The sequence below is a fragment of the Bos indicus genome, chromosome 5 (assembly GCF_029378745.1).
Source record: "Bos indicus isolate NIAB-ARS_2022 breed Sahiwal x Tharparkar chromosome 5, NIAB-ARS_B.indTharparkar_mat_pri_1.0, whole genome shotgun sequence".
NCBI classification, from domain to species: Eukaryota; Metazoa; Chordata; class Mammalia; order Artiodactyla; family Bovidae; genus Bos; species Bos indicus.
Window position 1 is genome coordinate 40,697,144 of NC_091764.1, and position 20,851 is coordinate 40,717,994.

At 36.2% G+C, this 20,851-nt stretch overlaps 1 protein-coding gene across 5 annotated transcripts in view; it reads right to left on the reverse strand.

Moving 5' to 3' along the window:
• Positions 1 to 20,851, reverse strand: part of LRRK2 (leucine rich repeat kinase 2) — a 205,011-nt gene that overhangs the window by 115,741 nt on the left and 68,419 nt on the right. For all 5 annotated transcript variants that reach the window (XM_019960788.2, XM_019960787.2, XM_070789266.1 and 2 more), the window contains 5 exons: positions 15,391 to 15,649; positions 9,334 to 9,522; positions 4,321 to 4,439; positions 3,329 to 3,398; positions 2,425 to 2,642 (listed from right to left, as the gene is read on the reverse strand). In XM_019960788.2, the coding sequence (XP_019816347.2) occupies positions 2,425 to 2,642; positions 3,329 to 3,398; positions 4,321 to 4,439; positions 9,334 to 9,522; positions 15,391 to 15,649 (855 nt within the window). The remainder of the gene's footprint in view (positions 1 to 2,424; positions 2,643 to 3,328; positions 3,399 to 4,320; positions 4,440 to 9,333; positions 9,523 to 15,390; positions 15,650 to 20,851) is intronic.

Genomic DNA, 20,851 nt, shown 5'->3' on the forward strand with positions numbered 1-20,851 from the left:
AATTTGATCTCTGGTTCCTCTGCCTTTTCTAAATCCAGTTTGTATATCTGTAAAGTTCTTGGTTCATATTCTGTTGAAGCCTAGCTTGGAGAATTTTGAGTATGATCTTTCTAGCATGTGCAATGAGTGTAATTGTGTGGTAATTTGAACATTCTTTGGTATTGTCCTGCTTTGGGATTGGAATGAAAACACCTTTTCCAGTCCTGTGGCCACTGCTGAGTTTTCCAAATTTGAGGGCATATTGAGTGCAGCACTTTAACAGCATCATCTTTTAGGATTTGAAATAGCTTCAGCTGGAATTCTATCACCTTCAGTAGCTTTGTTTGTAGTGATTCTTCCTAAGGCCCATTTGACTTCACACTCCAGCATGTTTGGCTCTAGGTGAATGATCACACCATCATGCTTGTCCAGGTCATTAAGATCTTTTTTGTATAGTTCTTCTGTGTATTCCTGCCACCTCTTCTTAATATCTTCTGCTTCTGTTAGGTCCCTACCATTTCTGTCCTTTATTGAGCCCAGCTTTGCATGATTGTTCCCTTGGTATCTCTAATTTTCTTGAAGAGATCTCTAGTCTTTCCCATTCTATTGTTTTCCTCTATTTCTTTGCATTGTTCATTGAGGAAGGCTTTCTTATCTCTCCTTGCCATTCTTTGGAACTCTGCATTCAGATGGGTATATCTTTTGTTTTCTCCTTTGCTTTTTGCTTCTCTTCTTTTCTCAGTTATTTGTAAGGCCTCCTCAGACAACGCTTTTGCCTTTTTGCATTTCTTCTTGGGGATGGCTTTGGTTCATACAATGTTATGAACCTCCATCAATATTTCTTCAGGCATTCTGTCTATCAGATCTAATCCCTTGAATCTGTCTGTCACTTCCACTGTATAATCGTAAGGAATTTGATTTAGGTCATACCTGAATGGCCTAGTGGTTTTCCCTACTTTCTTCAATTTAAGTTTGAATTCTGCAATATGGAGTTCATGATCTGAGCTACAGTCAGCTCCAGGTCTTGTTTTGCTGACTACAGAATCTTTGAATGTCCTAATGTATAATATAAATATTATTTATAATATGTAAATAACATTTATAATTATTTATATGATATATTTATATATAAATATATAATGCCATGTTCTCTTCATATTTTCTTTGTTTTAGCTGGGCTAAACTCTAGATTCCTTTACTTACTCTTTAGTAAACATTTATTGACAGTCAGCTAAGTGACAGTCATTAGTGTCTTCACAAATTACTTTCAGTAATCATCTATACAGCCTCTACTATACTTACTAGGCACCAAGGGTAGACATGAACAGGCTGAAACATTTTCTGTTCTCAAGGAGTTTATAATTTAGTGAGGACAATATACTTTAGATTCAAATTTATAGTGTGAGCATTGGAGGAAAAAGACTGGGTGCCATGGAAATCCAACCTAGCCTGGAGATTGAATCTAACATGGGCCCCTGTAACTTGGAAGATTTAGTCAGGTAAAAGGAGGATAGAGAGGGACCATATTTTAGACATCATGGTAGGGGTAGGGATCACCTTTCTTTCTTCTCTCTCTTAAGATACACAAACTTTAAGGGAAAGATATCACTTAAATATATTTAAAAATCATACAATTCTGCTTTTAAAGTGTCAAAATTATGGTAAATTTTATAAGTTAGAAAAAGGGAAAATGTATTTGCAACAAAATTAGTTTTTTTAAAACATATAATTCTTTATCAAACTTTGCAGTTCAACCTAAGAATTCATTTAATAATTTAAAAGGCAGTATGATCATTTTAATTTGTAAGCATATCTTTGAATTCTAATCTATAGTACATAAAAATGATGAACAAAGTAAGTAGTCAGAGGACTACCCTATCGGCAGATTACTTTAAAATTTAATTGCTATAAAATAGGAATTTTGAGCATAAAAATCAATTTTTAAGGAGCATATAATTTTAAGACTTGATTAATGCCTTGTGGGTAGTTTAGTTGAGCCTCTTTGTTTTGCAGACAAGAAAATGAGGGCCTAGAGCAGTCGAAGTGATATGTTCTTATTGTCATACAGTTGGTAGCTGAAGAAAGTCAGGACCATCATACCAGATCTAATTGAATTTAAACAGTTTAAATTGTCTTACTAGAATTAAATAATTGAAGCATAATCAACATGCAACCTTGCCAGACTTTAATACATACCATGAATCATCAGGACAGAACCTAGAATTCCTTTTAAATCAGATTTCCATTTCCACTGTCTACCCCCAAAGATGCATCAGAAAGATCACATAAACTAAGATACTTGTGTGACAACCAGAACAATGGAGGAATTACCGTCCAATGACACAAAAGTAGAACCTTCTTTTTAAAGATTTAAGCATACAACTTAGATACAAAAGTAGATGCTCTTGAAATATCCTGAGAATTATAAGGATAAATTAAATTTACTTCACACAGTTGTTGTGGAAAACTTGTGAGTGCATTCTGGTGAAGCTCCAGCTTTTCAAGATGCTCCAAATGACCACTTATACAGGAGTTCTGGCTCAGGGCATCAACATCTTTTAGTTCATTTGCTGAAAGGTCTAATGATGTAATATATTCTCTCTCAGAAGGCAGGGAAGACATGCTCTCTGAATGCTTCATATGGGACTGGAATTTTGATGCTCCTTTTGTCAAAAACAAACAATGGAGATATAAACAAGTCATTTAACTTTACTCAGCAAATGCTTATTGATCATCTACCAGTGTCACTGGTTTTCTATTCCAAAATGAAACTTTTATTCCAATGTCAGACATGAAAGTAAATAATAAATATTAAATCAGGTAGTTTAAGTAGTATAAAAACAACAGACCTAGAGAAGAACATTAAGAGTGGCACTGCTGGAGGGTATTATTTACACTTTAGGAAAACAGCAGCAAGGATAAAAAGTGTCTGACATAACATCATAAAAGCTTAAATTTTAAATTTATAGTTGTGTTCCCTGGTGGCTCAGATGGTGAAGCATCTGCCTACAATGCGGGAGACCCAGGTTCAATTCCTGGGTTGGGAAGATCTCCTGGAGAAGGAAATGGCAACCCACTCTAGTATTCTTGCCTGGAAAATCCCATAGACAGTGGAGCCTGGTAGGCTACAGTTCATGGGGTCACAAAGAGTCGGACACAACTGAGCGACTTCATTGTCACTTTCATTTTTCTACAGAATGATTTCCAGAGAATCACCAGGTAAATAAAATTTGAAGGTTATGTATGATGAAATTGGTACCAAGAAAATTTGAATAATCAGAGGAAATTCACAAAGTGGTATATTCTGCTCAAAATATCTATTTACTTATGATTACTTTCAACTACTTACTGAGTGAATCATCTGATGAAAATATTTTTCTTTTTCTCTTTATTAAATCTTCATGATCAAAAATGGGTCCCTATTAAACAAATAAACATTTATAATAAAATTACCATCACTGTTTAGAGCAAAGAGAACATTTTCCTAGCTGATTTCTTTAGGAGTCACTAGAAGATTACTGGGCTTCCCTTGTGGCTCAGTTGGTAAAGAATCCTCCTGCAATGCAGGAGACCCTGGTTCAATCCCTGGGTCGGGAAGATCCCTTGGAGAAAGGAATGGAAACCCACTCTAATATTCTTGCCTGGGAAATCTCATGGACAGTGGAGCCAGGCAGGTTACAGTCCATAGGGGTGCAAGACTCGAACACAATTTAGCAACTAAGCCACTACCACTGTAAGATTATTATTAATAGCTAAAGTATTCATGCAACTAAGCCATACCATACGACACAGACCTAGCCTGTGCTCCACAGACATGGTGCTCTACAAAGAAAAAAGAATATAACTATTTCAAAGTGCACAGAGCACATATATGCCCCAGACATGCTCAAAAGTCTACAAACGTAAATTCAAAATAGCATATGCACGCATGTACGCAGACACACACGCATGTGTGCATGTGTACGTGTGTGTGTGTGTGTGTGTGTGTATATATGTATATATATATGTATGTATGTATGTAGTGGCTCAGCTGGTAAAGAATCTGCCTGCAATATGAGAGAGACCTGGGTTCAATACCTGGGTTGGGAAGATCCCCTGGAAAAGAGAAAGGCTACCCAATCCAGTATTCTGGCCTGGAGAATTCCATGGACTATATAGTCCATGGGATCGCAAAGAATTGGACACGACTGAGCAACTTTCACTTTCATATACATACAGAGAGAGAGCACTTTCACACATTAGGGAATTTCTGTATCTAGCTTTGACACACAATTTCAGTTATTAAAAGAATGTCAAACAAGATATACAATATTTAACTACAGTTTGTACAATATAACTTACCAATGAACTGGAATGTCTTTGCAAATTTGGTGAGCAACGCTGCAAGGCAGGATCTTGGTAAAATTCTCCTACGCTAATTGAATTTGATTTTGTTTTCACAAGAAATGAGCCTTCACTTCCTATTTTTAAATAATAACATAAAGGCAAGTAAAAATGCTGACCTAATCATAAGATTTTAGCATTATAGTTCAACCACAAAACATTTTTAAGCACATTTTCATGAATGGAATTCACTCAATTCCTTTTGTAACATCTTTAAAGTAGAAAAAATGAACTATGCTGGCTTTTCATTTTCAAATTCAACATTTTTTTCATCCACAACTATTTTTTGAATGGCTGTCACAAGACTAGAAGCTGAGTAAGTGCAGGAAAAAGATAAACAGGAAAAGTAATCCACTTAATCCTTAAGTGAGCTCACAGTATGGCAGGAAAAAGCCAAGAAAAAAAAAAGTAGTATAGTTACAAGTGCTAAAATTAATACCTGGAAGCAGAGAAAGTTTATACATAAATCTGATAAGTGTTATTCTTTTCTGTTTTTCTGAATTTTTCTTACAAAATTTTCAAATCTTGTTTTAAATATTGGAATCACACTTTAACACTCAGCAAGTTTATGTACATTTTTATTTAATTACATATTGTGTAGTTTAATTTATGAAATGGCATTAAATAAATACAATGAGTTTAGCTGGTAGTATTGTTTTGAGAGAGAGGTGAGAATTGCTTTTAAAATTATGGACTTTCAAGAAAATAAGGATCAATGCTAGCAAGTTATATTTTAAGGATAAATAATGTAGAGCCACTTTTGAGAACCACGCTATTTTAAATTCTATCACTCTTTATCTTTGAAGCATAAAAACTGTGTCAAAACAAATTGTAAAATTTACCTAACCAAAAATCAAGTCATTTTTGCAGTTGCATTTCCGATATTATCCTTTATTTAAAAACACTTAAAGAGAATTCTTCTTTCAGCCCTGATGATATAACAAACACTGAACTTAACTTCCCCACAACAAATAACTAGAAAGTTGGGCAATTTTTAAAAAATAATTGGTTTCAGACATGGGCTTCCCAGTAGCTCAGTGGTAAAGAATCTGCCTGCCAAAGCAGGAGACGTGGGTTTGATCCCTGGGTTGGGAAGATCCCCTGAAGAAGGGAATGGCAACCTACTTCAGTATTATTGCCAAGGAAATCCCATGGACAAAGGAGCCTGGTGGGCTACAGTCCATGGGGTCACAAAAGAACGAGACACAACTTAGCTACTAAACAACAGGCTAACTTAGAAGTGTTCTAGAATCAGCTGGATGCCTATGGTTCCTTGACCAAACTTCCTCTGGGCTCCCCAGGTGGTGCCTGCCAATGCAGGAGATGCAAAAGACACGGGTTCAGTCCCCTGGAGTAGGAAATGGCAACCCATTCCAGTATTCTTGTCTGGAAAATTCCACAGACAGAGGAGCCTGGTGGGCTACAGTCCATAGGGTCACAGAGTCGGATACAACTGAGTGACTGACCACACACACACACACAGATATTGGGCTGCAGACAGTGGAGGACTGTGTAATCCCTGAAAGAACGAAAACAAATTATGTGAGCCTTTCAGGCACCCTAGCTTCCTGCCTGTAGGCAATTTAAGGGCTATGGGAAGTGAAAAGGAATTTAAACAAAGCCCAGTAGCTTTCCTGAGATGAGTAAATGGAGATCAGTGTTCATGGAGATTAATTTAGATGAGAGTTCCAGGGCAGACTCATGGACAGAAAGGAAAATGAAGCAAAAACCTGATTCTTTGAAAAAGATCAATAAAATTGATAAATCTTAAGTGAGACTGAAAAAGGGAAAAAAAGAAAGACAAAAACTATCAATGTCAAGAATTAAAGATCAGATATCAGTAATGATCATATAAGCATTAACAGGATAAGAAGAGAATTATTATAAATATCATTAAACAAACTGATAACATATAAAGAGGACAGATTTCTTGAAAGTTTCAAATTATAAAAACTGACAAAAGAAATAATAGAAAATCAAAAGAACCATAAATTGATTACTTTTATAATTAAAAATATTCCCCCTCCGCACCAAAAATATATTCCTAACATACAAGGCTTTACTAATGAATTCTACTAAACATTCAAAAATTAGACCTCTCCTATAAAAAACCTTTCAGAAAACAGTGGAGTCAGGAGCAATTTTCAATTCATTTCAAGAAGCTAGCATTACTCTCATAGTTACAAGGAAACAAAACTACAGACCAATATCTTTCACAGACGCTATATCCTTAATGAAATTTTAGAAAATCAAATAATATTTTAAAAGAAAAATACACCATAACCAAGTGAGATGTATCCCAGAAAAACACATTTGTTTTAACATGAGAAAATCATGGTAATAAACTAAATAACAGAATACAGGGAGAAAATATGCCCATTGCAACAGATGTAGAAAAGCATTTTCCAGCACCCATTATGATAAAAAGTCTCAGCAAATTATTACTAGAAATTTTCCTCAACTTGATGAAGAGTATCTATTAAAAAAAAAAACAAAACCAAAATGATAACATCATACTTAATAATGAGACACTGAATGCCTTCCCTCTAAGTTTGGAAACCAGGGAACAATGCCTACTCTTACCACTTCTATTCAACATAATACTAAAGATGCTAGCCAGTGCAACAGGACATGGAAACATTTTAAAAGACAGATTAGAATGGAAGAAATAAATCTTTTTTAGCAAATGTCATTATTGTGAACATAGAAAAAAATCTATGCAGTCAACAAAAAGCTGTTAGAACTCATGAGTTTTGCAAGGCCATATAATACATTAATGTATGAAGAAATCAACCACATTTCTGTAAACCAGCAGTGAATGAATTATTGGAAATGAATTTAAAAACAATACTATTTACAATAGCATCAAAAAACATGTAATACAAAACACTGGAGGGAGAAATTTAAATACAAATAAACAGAAATAAATACTACATTTATATCTCAGAAGGCTCATTAAAATATCAGTTCTCTCGTTTATTTATAGATTTAATCTAAAGCAATTTTTATTGATGCTAATTCTGTATTATATAACAATAATATAGTATTTATACATTAATTTTATATTAAATGTAGATTTAATTCTAATAAAAATCCCAGCATAAAATTAATTGATTCAAAATGTAATATATGGAAATGCAAAAAAACTAGTATAATAAGAACAATTTTCAAAAAGAATACCACCAGAGAACTTATACTACCAGATTTCAAGACCTCCTATTAAGCTAAAGTAGTCAAGAGAGTATGGCTTTGAATAATGATCTAAATCAATTGCACAGCATAAAGAATGCAAAAATAGAACAACATCTATATGGTCAATTAAATTAGACAAACATGCCACTAACTCAACAAGGAAATAAAGTATATTCAACAAATTATGTTAAAACAACTGAATATCTATGTGGAAAAAAGTAAACGTCAATTCTTCACTAATACTATATACCAAAATTAACTTAAAATGGATTATAGACCTAAAGGTAAAAGCTAAGATTTTCATACTTCTATAAGAAAACACAGGAGAAAATATTCACACATTTGAGATAGGAAAAGATATCTTAAATGATATAAAAACAACACAAATCAAAAAAGAAAAAACTGAAACACTGCACTTTTTAAAATTTAACAATTTTGCTCTTTGAAAAATATCAATAAAATAAAAAAGACAAGCTATAACTGATAGAAAATATTCATATATCTGTCAAAGGACTTCTGTTAAGAATATATAAAGAACTCTTATAATAACATAATAAGACAATAACACAATAAAAAATTAACAATGATCTGAACAGACACTTTGCAAAGAAAATATATGAATGGTCAATAAGAACATGAAAATAATCTCAATATCAGTAGTTTCCAGGGAAATGAAAATTAAGCCCAAATGTGCTAGGACTACACCCTCAATAAAATGGCTAAAGTTAAACTGACATACAATACTAAATGCTATAGTGTGATGAACATTTAGAGAAGCTAGAATTTTCATATATTGCTGATGGGAGTATAACATGGTATAACCACTTCAGAAAACAGCCAGAGATAAATAGATATCCCATTTATATGAAAGTTGAGAAAATACTAATTTAGTATACTGTGACAGATAGCAGACCAGCAGTAGGGGGCAGGTTTTTTGTGAAGAGGCATATAAAGGGACTTATTCGGATGACAGAAATGTTGCATAACTTAACAGTGGTGATGAGTACATGGATATATAAATGAAAACATACACTTAAAATGTGCATATTTTACTGTATGCTAATTATGTCTCAATAAAGTTAGTTTCTAAAAATACTTGAGACATGAAATTTTTGGAATAATCCTTACTTATCGCCTTCTCAGATACACTTATTCTATGACCCAAAGTTTTCAATCATACTAATCATAATATTTTTAAAAAATCACCTCACCCCAATTTTACCAAACTGCATTATGTTAAATGTCAGCATTAATCACTGCCATTAATAGCTCACCATGTCAATTTTTCATCTCATGAGTTATTAAAATATTATTTTTAATTCTAATAAACATAAAAATAGTTATAATATACTTCCTATTCGCAAGCACTCTCTCAGACACTTCACATACATTTTTCCAAATTCCTATAAATAATCCTGGAAGGTTAGCAACACTGCCTTTAATGAGGGTAACAGGTTTACACAAACCACAAAAGGTTCTAGGCAGTGATGGGATATGAAATCCAATTCAAGTCTGAGGCAGTGTTTTCACTGCAATAGCCACCATTCACTGATTTGGGGGAGTACAATAACACTTAAAAAGTGCAGAGATATATTTTCTTCATTGCCTCAACTAATGGTTAAGAAACAGTAAGCATTAAGTAGTGAATAGAGTTTTCCTCAAGTTTTTCTAAATGAAGTAAATCAGGTTTTTGTCTCAGTTTCCATTGTTCCATGCCAGAGTGTGTGTATATATATATATATTAGAGCATAAAGGGAACAATTGTTTTGAAAGAGTCACCTTCACTATCCAGGTCATCACTTTGACCAAACACACTGTCAACGTAAGACTCAGGAACGAAGGTCCATTCATCAAATTTATCAACCATTTCTTCAGAAAAATTCCCATTGCTGCCTGAGCCAGCTTCTTCCTCCACAGAACTTTTCATCTGATATCTGAGCACCATCCTTGCCAGGGTGGATCCTATATCTAAAAATAAAGATATATCAACAGCTTCTTAGAAATCAGTAATTACACAAATATAAACATATCAAAGTTCCTTATATAGTTTCATACTTTTAAGAGAAATTTTTATTCTTACTTTCAAGTCACTTTACAACTATGCTGCTGCCACTAAGTCGCTTCAGTCGTGTCCGACTCTGTGCGACCCCATAGACAGCCCACCAGGCTCCCCCGTCCCTGGGATTCTCCAGGCAAGAACACTGGAGTGGGTTGCCATTTCCTTCTCCAATGCATGAAAGTGAAAAGTGAAAGTGAAGTCGCTCAGTCTTGTCCGACTCTTAGCGACCCCATGGACTGTAGCCTACCAGGCTCCTCCGTCCATGGGATTTTCCAGGCAAGAGTACTGGAGTGGGGTGCCATTGCCTTCTCCGACTTTACAACCATAACATTGTATAAAGTAGCAGGTAATAAACTTAAATTTTTTAAAAGTCATAAAAATTTACACAAAGCTTTCATGTAGGTGACGAAACTGAACCATTATAAAACTAACTTGACTCATGAAGGGGCCTGGACTTTGAAGCCTGACAGGCCTGTGTTCAAGTTACTTGCCAGTTGTACAAGCTGCCTGAGTGTCAGTGTCCTAATTGGGAAGTGAAGACAACAGTACACACAGCACAGGTTTACAGAAAAAGTTAAAGAAAATGATGCACATAAAGTTTTTAGAATAATACTTAGGACACTGCTGCTGCTACTAAGTCGCTTCAGTCGTGTCCGACTCTGTGTGACCCCATAGACGGCAGCTCACCAGGCTTCCCCGTCCCTGGGATTCTCTAGGCAAGAACACTGGAGTGGGTTGCCATTTCCTTCTCTTAGGACACAGAAGATAATAAATGATATTCTTATTTTTATAAACTATTTGAAAAGTGATTCATTCTACTAAGAAATCTGATAAAATTTCAAAATTAACTTGCTATTTTACTGAATTTTATATTAAGTGCTATAATGAATAAATAAGTTGACACAGTTCTCATTATCCTAAATATATCCTGGAAATTTTCTTCAAATATTACTCTTATGGCTCACATTACAACATGTGTACAAAATTCAGTCAAGTACTACCTGGAAAATACTTTAAAGCTTTGAATTCAAAATGTTTTTTACTCAGACCAGCTGTCAAAAAACTTAAGGCTATGCCCTGAAATATTAGGAAAGATTCGTCAGTACTTGCAAAAAATTTCATACAGAACCAAAAGAATACACTGAATGTAAATCTCCCTTCATATCTTCAAAGGGTCCTCAATTCCTTACCATTAGAAAACAAAGATTAAAGTTAAGCAGGTTGTTGGCATGAGACTGGCTGAAGTGACAAAACATGGAATCTAATCATCTCTCATTAGTTCCCAAGGTCCCCAAAGGCAATCAGAGAATCCATTTCTGGATTTTTTTTTCCGGACATACTATTCTCATATTCAAAATTTATGGCTACAATATCCCAACTGTGTTTTCACCACTACTATTAATTAAAAAAAAAACAAAAAAAAAAACGCTATTCTCTGCTTGTTTTTCCCCTTAAGAATACATTCTATCTCTGGACATTTGGATTTGCAAGGTGCTTTTCTCTCAGTGATTGCAGAGCATTACACTGTATAAATATATCAATTTATTATTAATTTGAATAGTTTCTTTGGGAAATATTTTTTGTCATTATGAACAATATTTAATGTGCATCCTTGAACATTTTAAGAATGCTGTATCATGGATTTTTAGCACTACATTATTTGATTAAAAAAGTACATTTGTTGTTGTTCAGTCACTCAGCCATGTCCCTCTCTTTGCAACTCCATGGACCGCAGCAGGCCAGTCTTCCCTACCTTCACCACCTCCCGGACCTTGCTCAAATTCCTGTCCATTGAGTCGGTGATGCCATTCAACCATCTCATCCTCTGTCGTCCCCTTCTCCTCCTGCCCAGTCTTTCACAGCAACAGGGGCTTTTCTAATGAGTCACCTTTTCGCTCCAGGTGGGCAAAGTATTTGACCTTCATAATCAGTCCTTCCAGTGAATATTCAAGACTGATTTCCTTTAGGATTGACCGGTTTGATCTCCTTGCACTCAAGAGTCTTCTCCAACAACACAGTTCAAGAGCATCGGTTCTTTGACACAGCCTTCTTTATGGTCCAAATCTCACATCCATGACTACTGGAAAAACCATAGCTTTGACTAACAGACTTCTGTTGGAAAGTAATGTCTCTGCTTCTTATTTAATATTCTGTCTAGCTTTATCACAGCTTTTCTTCCAAGGAACAAGCATCTTTTAATTTCATGGCTGCAGTCACCATCTGCAGTGATCTTGGAGCCCAAGAAAATAAAGTCTGTCACTATTTCCACTGTTTTGCCATTTTTTGCTGTGAAGTGATGGAACTGGATGCCATGATCTTTGTATTCTGAATGCTGAGTACTAAGCCAGCTTTTTCACTCTCCTTTTTCACCTTCATCAAGAGGCTCTTTAGTTTCTCTTTGCTTTCTGCCATAAAGGTGGTGTCATCTCTGTATCTGAGGGTATGGATATTTCTTCTGGTGATCTTGATTCCAGCATTGTGCTTCAACAAGCCTGGAATTTCACATGATGTACTCTGCATATAAGTTAAATAAGCAGGGTGACAATATACAGCCTTGACATACTCCTTTCCCAATTTGGAACTAGTCCATTGTTCCATTTCCAATTCTAACTGTTGATTCTTCACCTGAATACAGATTTCCAGGAGGCAGGTAAGGTGGTCTGGTATTCCCATCTCTTGAAGAATTTTCCACAGTTTGTTGTCATCCACACAGTCAAAGGCTTTCATGTATTCAATGATGCAGAAGTAGATGTTTTTCTGGAATTCTCTTGTGTTTTTATGATCCAATGGATGCTGGCAATTTGATCTCTGGTACCTCTGCCTTTTCTAAATCCAGCTTGCACATCTGGAAGTTCTCTGTTCATGTACTTTTGAAGTCTAGCTTGGAGAATTTCACCTGCTACATTGCTAGCAGGTGAAATGAGTGCAATTGCGCAGCAGCTGGAACATTCTTTGGCATTGCCCTTCTTTGGGATTGGAAAGAAAACTGACCTTTTTCAGTCCTGTGGCCACTGCTGAGTTTTCCAAACTTGATGGCATATTGAGTGAAGCACTTTCACATCATCTTTTAGGATTTGAAATAGTTCAGCGGGAATTCCATCACCTCCACTAGTTTTGTTCATAGTGATGCTTTTTAAGGCCCACTTGACTTTGCACTCCAAGATGTCTGGCTCTAGGTGAGTGATCACACCATTGTGGTTATCTGGGTCATTAAGATCTTTTTTTTTTTTTTCCCCTAGCTCTTCTGTGTATTCTTGCCACCTCTTCTTAATATCTTCTGCTTCTGTAGGTCAATACCATTTCTGTCGTTTATTGTGCCCATTTTTGCATGAAATGTTCCCTTGGTATCTCTAATTTTCTTGAAGAGATCTCTTAGTCGTTCCCATTCTGTTGTTTTCCTCATTTCTTTGCACTGATCATGGAGGAAGGCTTTCTTATCTCTTTTTGCTAGTCTTTGGAACTCTACATTCACATGGATATATCTTTCTTTGTCTCCTTTGCCTTTCACTTCTCTTCTTTTCACAGCTGTTTGTAAGGCCTTCTCAGACAATCATTGTTGTATTTCTTTTTCTTGAGGATAGTTTTGATCACTACCTCCTGTAAAATGTTACAAATCTGTGCGTACTTCTTCAGGCACTCTGTTTATCAGATCTTATCCTTTGAATCTATTTGTCACTTCCACTGTATAACTGTAAGGTATTTGATCTAGGTCATATCTGAATGGCCTAGTGGTTTCCCCTCTTTCTTCAATTTAGGTTCAAGTTTGGCAATAAGGAGTTCAACATATGAGCCACAGTCAGTTCTCAGTCTTGTTTTTCCTGATAATATAGAGCTTTTCCACCTTTAGCTGCAAAGAGTATTATCAGTCAGATTTCAGTATTGACCATCTGGTGATGTCCATGTGTAGAGTCATCTCTTGTGCTGTTGGAACAGGAGTCTGCTATGACCCGTATGTTCTCTTGGCAAGCCTCTGTTAGCCTTTGCCCTGCTTCATTTTGTACTACAACACTAAACTTGCCTGTTACTCCAGGTATCTCTTGACTTCCTACTTTTAAGCATTCCATTCCCCTATGATGAAAAAGATATCTTTTTTTGGTGTTAGTTCTAGAAGGTCTTGTAGGTTTTCATAGAACCATTCAACTTTAGCTTCTTCTGCATTGGTGTTTGGGACATAGACTTGGATTACTGTGATACTGAATGATTTGCTGTGATTACTGTGATTACCGTGCTATTGAATGGTCTGGACAGCAAAGAGATCCAACCAGTCCATCCTCAAGGAAATCACTCCTGAATATTCATTGTAAGCTGAAGCTGAAGCTAAAGCTCCAATACTTTGAACACCTGATGTGTAAAACTGACTTGCTGGAAAGGACCCTGATTTGGGGAAAGATTGAAGGTGGGAGGAAAAGGGGACAGAGGATGAGATGGTTGATGGCATCGCTGACACATGGACATGAGTTTGAGTAAACTCCGGGAGTTGGTGATGGACAGGGAGGCCTGGCGTGCTGCAGTCCACGGGGTCGCAAAGAGTCAGGCACTACTGAGAAACTGGACTGAAACTGAATGGTTTGCCTCGGAAATGAACAGAGATCATTCTGTCATTTTTGAAATTGCACCCAAGTACTGCATTTTGGACTTTCATTGACTTTGAGGGCTACTCTGTTTCTTCTAGGGATTCTTGCCCACAGTAGTAGGTATAATGGTTATCTGAATTAAATTCACCCATTCCGGTGCATTTTAGTTCACTGATTCCTAAAATGTCAATTTAAAAAAAAATTACTTGTACTTTATTAAAGTACTCGGACGTACATTTAAAACATTAATGTTGTTCAGTCACTAGGTCATGTCAGACTTTTTGTGACCCCTTGAACTGCAGCACGCCACACTTCCCTGTCCTTCACTATGTCCTATAGTTTGCTCAAACTCATGTCCATTAAGTCTGTGATGCCACCCCCTCCATCCATGGAATTCTCCAGGCAAGAATACTGGAGTAGGTAACCATTTTCTTCTCCAGGGACTCAATTCAGGACTCAAACTTGGGTCTTCTGCATTGCAGGTGGATTCTTTACCATCTGAGCCACTAGGGAAGCCCCATAACACTAACGTATATTGCCAAATTTTCCTTCCAAAAGGACAATTTGAATTTATATCAATAATATGTGACATGTCTGTTTCCATTTATGCTTATCAACATAATTTATAACCAAATTTTTCTATTTGAAATGCACTAGTATAGATACTAATGATAATTAACATACTTACTACATACAAGACCTATATTAACTAGAAAACACATCCTTAAGTAAAATGCAAAGTATACTAACTTGAAAATGCAAAATACATATGTATATTTCTATACATATATTTTAATTCATATGCAAGTGTATAGCAAGTTCACAGAAAAAAATAATCTACATTGATTACCTATAGGTAAAACAGGTAAGTTACTGTTATTTTCTTCCTTATATTAAGTTTTTCTATTTTTAAAGGCACATAGATTATTTTATAATAAAAACTAAAATACTTAACAAAGAAAAGTAACCTCACAGAAAGATCTCAGTTATGATTTATCTTTATAAAATACGAATTTGCTGGGTCATAAGAAACTTAAATATAATGTCAATTTCAAGCATTTCATGATCAAAAAAAAAAAAGCCAAGCCTTCACAATATTTTTGACTTAAGTTGCACCAAATGGAATGAAAACTAAAAGAATAGTTATTTTTAAAAATACTACTAAATTTAAGCCTTCTATAAAAGTTGCTTGGAAATCCTTACTTGTCTCTTTTCTTAAATAAGATGTCTTATCTGGAAATAAAGGACCAAGCCAGGAAGGGTCAATTTTTCCCATACAAAATCCTCCAAGACAGATGCTATTATTGGCCAGATCCAGGGCAAGCCTCCTCAAGAGTAAGCTGATTATTTGGCTGTTGCCTTTCCCAATGCTGATTGTCAGAGCTTTCCGAACATCCTGCTCACGAGATCCACTATTCAGTAACAATTCTACCAGTTTGGGACTGCTTGCTTTCTCACATACCTATTAAAGAAAAAGAGAAGGTAAGCATATATATATTTTTTTAATCATGTTTCCTTTATAATCCTGGTAATCAAACTTTGTGTGACTTTCCCCTACATCATTAAATTTTCAGTTCAGTTGCTCAGTTGTGTCTGACTCTGTGCGACCCCATTGACGCCAGGCTTCCCTGTCCATCACCAACTCCCGGAGCTTGCTCAAATTCATGTACATTGAGCTGGTGTTGCCATCCAACCATCTCATCCTCTGTCAACCCCTTCTCCACTGTCTACAATTTTTCCCAGCATCAGGGTCTTTTCCAATGAATCAGTTCTTCACTCAGGTAGCCAGAGTACTGCAGCTTTAGCATCAGTCCTTCCAATGAATATTCAGGACTGATTTCCTTTAGGATTGACTAGTTTGATCTCTGTGCTGTCCAAGGGTCTCTCAAGAATCTTCTCCAACACCACAGATCAAAAGCAGCAATTCTTCAGCGCTGAGCTTTCTTTATGGTCCAATTCTCACATCCATACATGACTACTGGAAAGACCACAGCTTTGACTTTATGGACCTTTGTTGGTAAAGTAATGTCTCTGCTTTTTAATATGTTGTCTAGGTTGGTTATAGCTTTTCTTCCAAGGAGCAAGCACCTTTTAATTTCATGGCTGCAATCACCATCTGTGGTGATCTTGGAGCCCAAGAAAAGAAAGTCTGTCACTGTTTCCATTGTTTCCCCATCTATTTGCCATGAAGTGATGAGACTGGTTACCATGATCTTAGTTTTTTGAAAGTTGACTTTTAAGCCAGCTTTTTCACTCTCCTTTTTCACTTTCATCAAGAGGCTTTATAGTTCTTCTTCGATTTCTGGTCTTTAAATTTAGAATCAAACAAAATAAGGCAAAACTCATTCTTGAAGTAAATTAGGAAAATAAAGTAAGATTAGCATCATAAGTATCAGAGCAGCATAAATTAAATCTGCCATGTGAGAGCCCATTACCATGAAAAAGACAACATGATACGAAGTAAAACTCATAGGGTTGAAGTCAAAATACCTGAGGCTCCATCAATTTACACATTTCTCACACTTTCTGGACTTGTTTGCTTATTGGACCATATCTGGGAAACTGATACCTTAACATAGCAAATGCTACTTCATTTACTTGGCAAATGCCTTCCCTTCATTTGTGACATAGAATAACTAAGTATGTGTATAAATATTATTAAATTCACCAATGTCACATGCAAAGGACAGTCATCATTCACTGGATTTCCGGGACAAGAATTTTAATTTCTACAAAGATATATGTTGTCTCTCAGTTTTCTACCTTACCCTGAAAGTTATGTTTTCAGAGCATGTCCTCAAGGTGGGTTAATATGGTAACTGCTGCAAAAACTAGAGTGACCACAGTAAGCAGAGAGAAGCCTTAGCAACCTGCAGCACAGCACACTAGCCCAACCCCAGCTAAAGCTTCTGAAAGGCAATGGAATCTAACGTTATCAACTACAAGAATGAAATCATAAGTAACAAAATTAGGATGTGAGGTACTGTGCTACCTTCTGTAAACACATGATCTCCAACTATTTTTTTAAAACTCTATGCCATAAAAAGTATTACTCCCATTTTATAGATGAATATTTAGGAAAAATATGTGATTTGTCCAAAATCTTAGAGCTACTTAATAACACACTTGGATTTGAAATCACATCTGCAGATTCCAAAGCTTGTGGTCCTTTCACAACCTAATATTAATGATTTAAAAAAGAAATATATATCTATTTAGGTTTTCTGCCTATTTTTTAACTGAGTGGTTTGTTTTGATGATATTAAGCTTCATGAGCTGTTTTTGTAAATTTTAGAAAAATGGGCAGAAGACCTAAATAGACATTTCTCCAATGAAAACATACAGACAGTCAAGAGATACATGAAAAGATGTTCAGTATGTTAAACTAATATAGAAATGCAAAGCAAAACTACAATGAGGTATCACCTCACAACAGCCAGAATGGCTATCATCAAAAAATCCACAGAAGATGACTTCCATGGTGGTTAAGGGTTCAGTGGTTAGGAATTCACCTGCCAAGGTAAGGGACGTGGGTTTGATCCCTGGTCCAGAAGATTCCACATGCCTTGCAACTAAGCCCATGCACCCCAACTACTAAAGCCTACATGCCCTAGAGCTCATGCTCTGCAACAAAAGAAGCCACCACTACAATAAGTCCACACACCACAACCAGAGAGTAGCCACCACTTGCTGCAACTAGAGAAAGCCTATGTGCAGCAAAAAAGGTGGCCAAAAATAAATACATAAGTAAATATATATGTATTTTTTTAATCCACAAACAATAAATGCTGGAGAGAGTATGGAGAGAAGGGAACCCTCTTACACTGTTGGTGGGAATGTAAATTGGTACAGGCACTGTGGAAAATAGTATAGAGGTTCCTTAAAAAACTAAAAATAGAGCTAACATATGATCCTGCAATCCCACTCCTAGGCATAAACCCAGAGAAAAACATGGTCCAAAAGGATATATGCACCCCAAAGTTCATTGCAGCACTGTTTACAGTAGTCAAGACATGGAAGCAACGTAAATGTCAATCAACAGAAAAGTGGATAAAGAAGCTGTGGTACATATATACATTGGAATATTACTCAGCCATTAAAAAGAACAAAATAATGCCATTTGCAGTAACATGAATGGATCTAGAGACTGTCATAGAGACTGAAGGAAGTTGGACAGAGAAAGAGAAATATTGTCTAATATCATTATATGCAGAATCCCCAAAAAATAATACAAATGAACTTATTTACAAAACAGAAACAGACTCATAGACTTAGAGAATAAATTTACAGTTACCTAGGGAGGAGGGATAATTAGGGAGTTTGGTATTGACTGTACATATTGCTATAGTACTTAAATAACTAAAAAGAATCTACCATATTAAAAAAAAACATGGAGAAGGGACATGAGAATGATACAGACAAGATAAAATTAGACATGTATTGATAATTGTTGAAGATAACTGATAGATTCGTAGGGATTGATTACACTACTCCTTCCACTTTGGTGTATGTTTAAAATTTTCTATAATAAAGTTTAAAAAAATAAAAATTAGTTAAAAAAGTGATTTTTTTTTTTTTTAAGGAAGGAGCAGAGATTAATCAGAGGTGATGGTTCCTGTGAGCCAAAACCTGTCTCTTCCCATCCCTCTAACTACAAGAGAAGCCAGTGGTGGGACCTAGAGACTGGCACCATCCAATGTGGTCTATGTGTGCCTAGTCACTCAGTTGTGTCAGACTCTTTGTGACCCCATAGACTGTAGCCCTCCAGGCTTCCCTGTCCATGCGAATTCTCCAGCAAGAATACTGGAGTGGATTGCCATGCTCTTCTCCAGAGGATCTTCCCAAACCAGGGATCGAACCCAGGTCTCCCACACCGCAGGCAGATTCTTTACAGTCTGAGCCACCAAGGAAGCCCAATGTGGTCTATTAAGCAACTTGAAATTTGCTGTAAGTGTCAAATGAGCTGTAAGAGTAAAATACTCACTGGAATATTTTACTCCAGTGAGTAAAATACTTCAAACACAGGTTTGAAGGCCTGGTATTTTAAAATATAAAATATCTCATTAATAATCCTTATACTGATCACATGTTGAATATTTTGGATATATCACAAACTCATTTAATAATATTTTGAAAATATTGATTAAATGAAATATATCATTAAAAGTCTAAATAAATAAAAGGAAAGATCTTAATATTCAGGGTACCAGGTCAGGGGAAAAGTTGGTTGAGGGAAATTCCTGAATTCTTCAGAATTAACGTGTGTCCAAACACATTTGGGGGCTCCATAATTACTGTAGATGGTGACTGCAGCCATGAAATTTAAAAATGCTTGCTCCTTGGAAGAAAAGCTATGACCAACCTAGACAGCATACTAAAAAGCAGAGACATTACTTTACCAACAAAGGTCCATCTAGTCAAAGCTGTGGTTTTTCCAGCAGTCATGTATGGATATGAGAGTTGGACTATAAAGAAAGCTGAATGCCAAAGAATTGATGCTTTTGAACTGTGATGTTGGAGAAGACTCTTGAAAGTCCCCTGTACTGCAAGGAGATCCAACGGGTCAATCCTAAAGGAAATCAGTCCTGAATACTCATTGGAAGGAGTGATGCTGAAGCTGAAACTCCAATACTTTGGCCACCTGATGCAAAGAACTGACTCATTTGAAAAGACCCTGATGCTGGGAACGATTTAAGGCGGGAAGAGATGGGGATGACAAAGGATGAGATACTTGGATGGCATAACCAACTCAATGTACATGAGTTTGAGCAAACTCCGGGACTTAGTGCTGGACAGGGAAGCCTTGCAAGCTGCAGTCCATGGGGTCACCAAGAGTCAGACACGACTGAGTGACTGAACTGAACTGAACATGTGTCCAAGAAGTTTGAGGGGATGGTGCTCTAGTTTGATGGAACCAGCTAAATGCCCACCAGCCTTTAAGGAACACCCCCATCTTCAGTCTGTTCTCCCGAGAACCACTATAGTACTTTTCTAGTCTAGATATAATCAAGTCATTGTACTATTTTAAAATCTTCTAAAACCTTTCTGCTCCAGGACACTCCCTCATAAAACAACATGCAATTTTTCAAACCTCATTTATGCTATTTCTATTGCCTCCAATGTCTAATTTTGTTCTTCTTCCAGAAAAAAAAAAAAAAAAAAATCATTCTTGAAGGAATAGCTTTAAAGTCTCTTGCACTAAGTCCTTGCTATAACCTCCCAGGCTGCACACGCTTCCTCCTCGGGAGTCCATCCCATTTTGTTTAACACAGCACTTAGCACACTGAACCAGACATGTTTATCTGTTTGATTACTAGAATGAAAGGCATGGATGCTACTGCAATTCAATTTGTACCTCTGTAACCTAGCACAATGCCTACAGAATATATTTAATTTAGCAAACTACTAAAATCCGCAGGAGTCTGGCTGGCTACAGTCCATGGGGTCGCAGAGTCAGACACAACTTAGTGACTGAAAAATAACAAAAAATCCAGTAAGGGCCCACAGGAAATTTGAAAGGAAGGAAGGAAGGGAAGAACGGAGGGAAGGAGAGGCCCAAAAAACTCATCACAAATGCCTTCTCTTGGAGTCCCGCAAAGTTTTATCTCTAAATTATGGTATTTATTGCCTACCTTCTATTAAGGTGATTTATGTTTTACTCCCT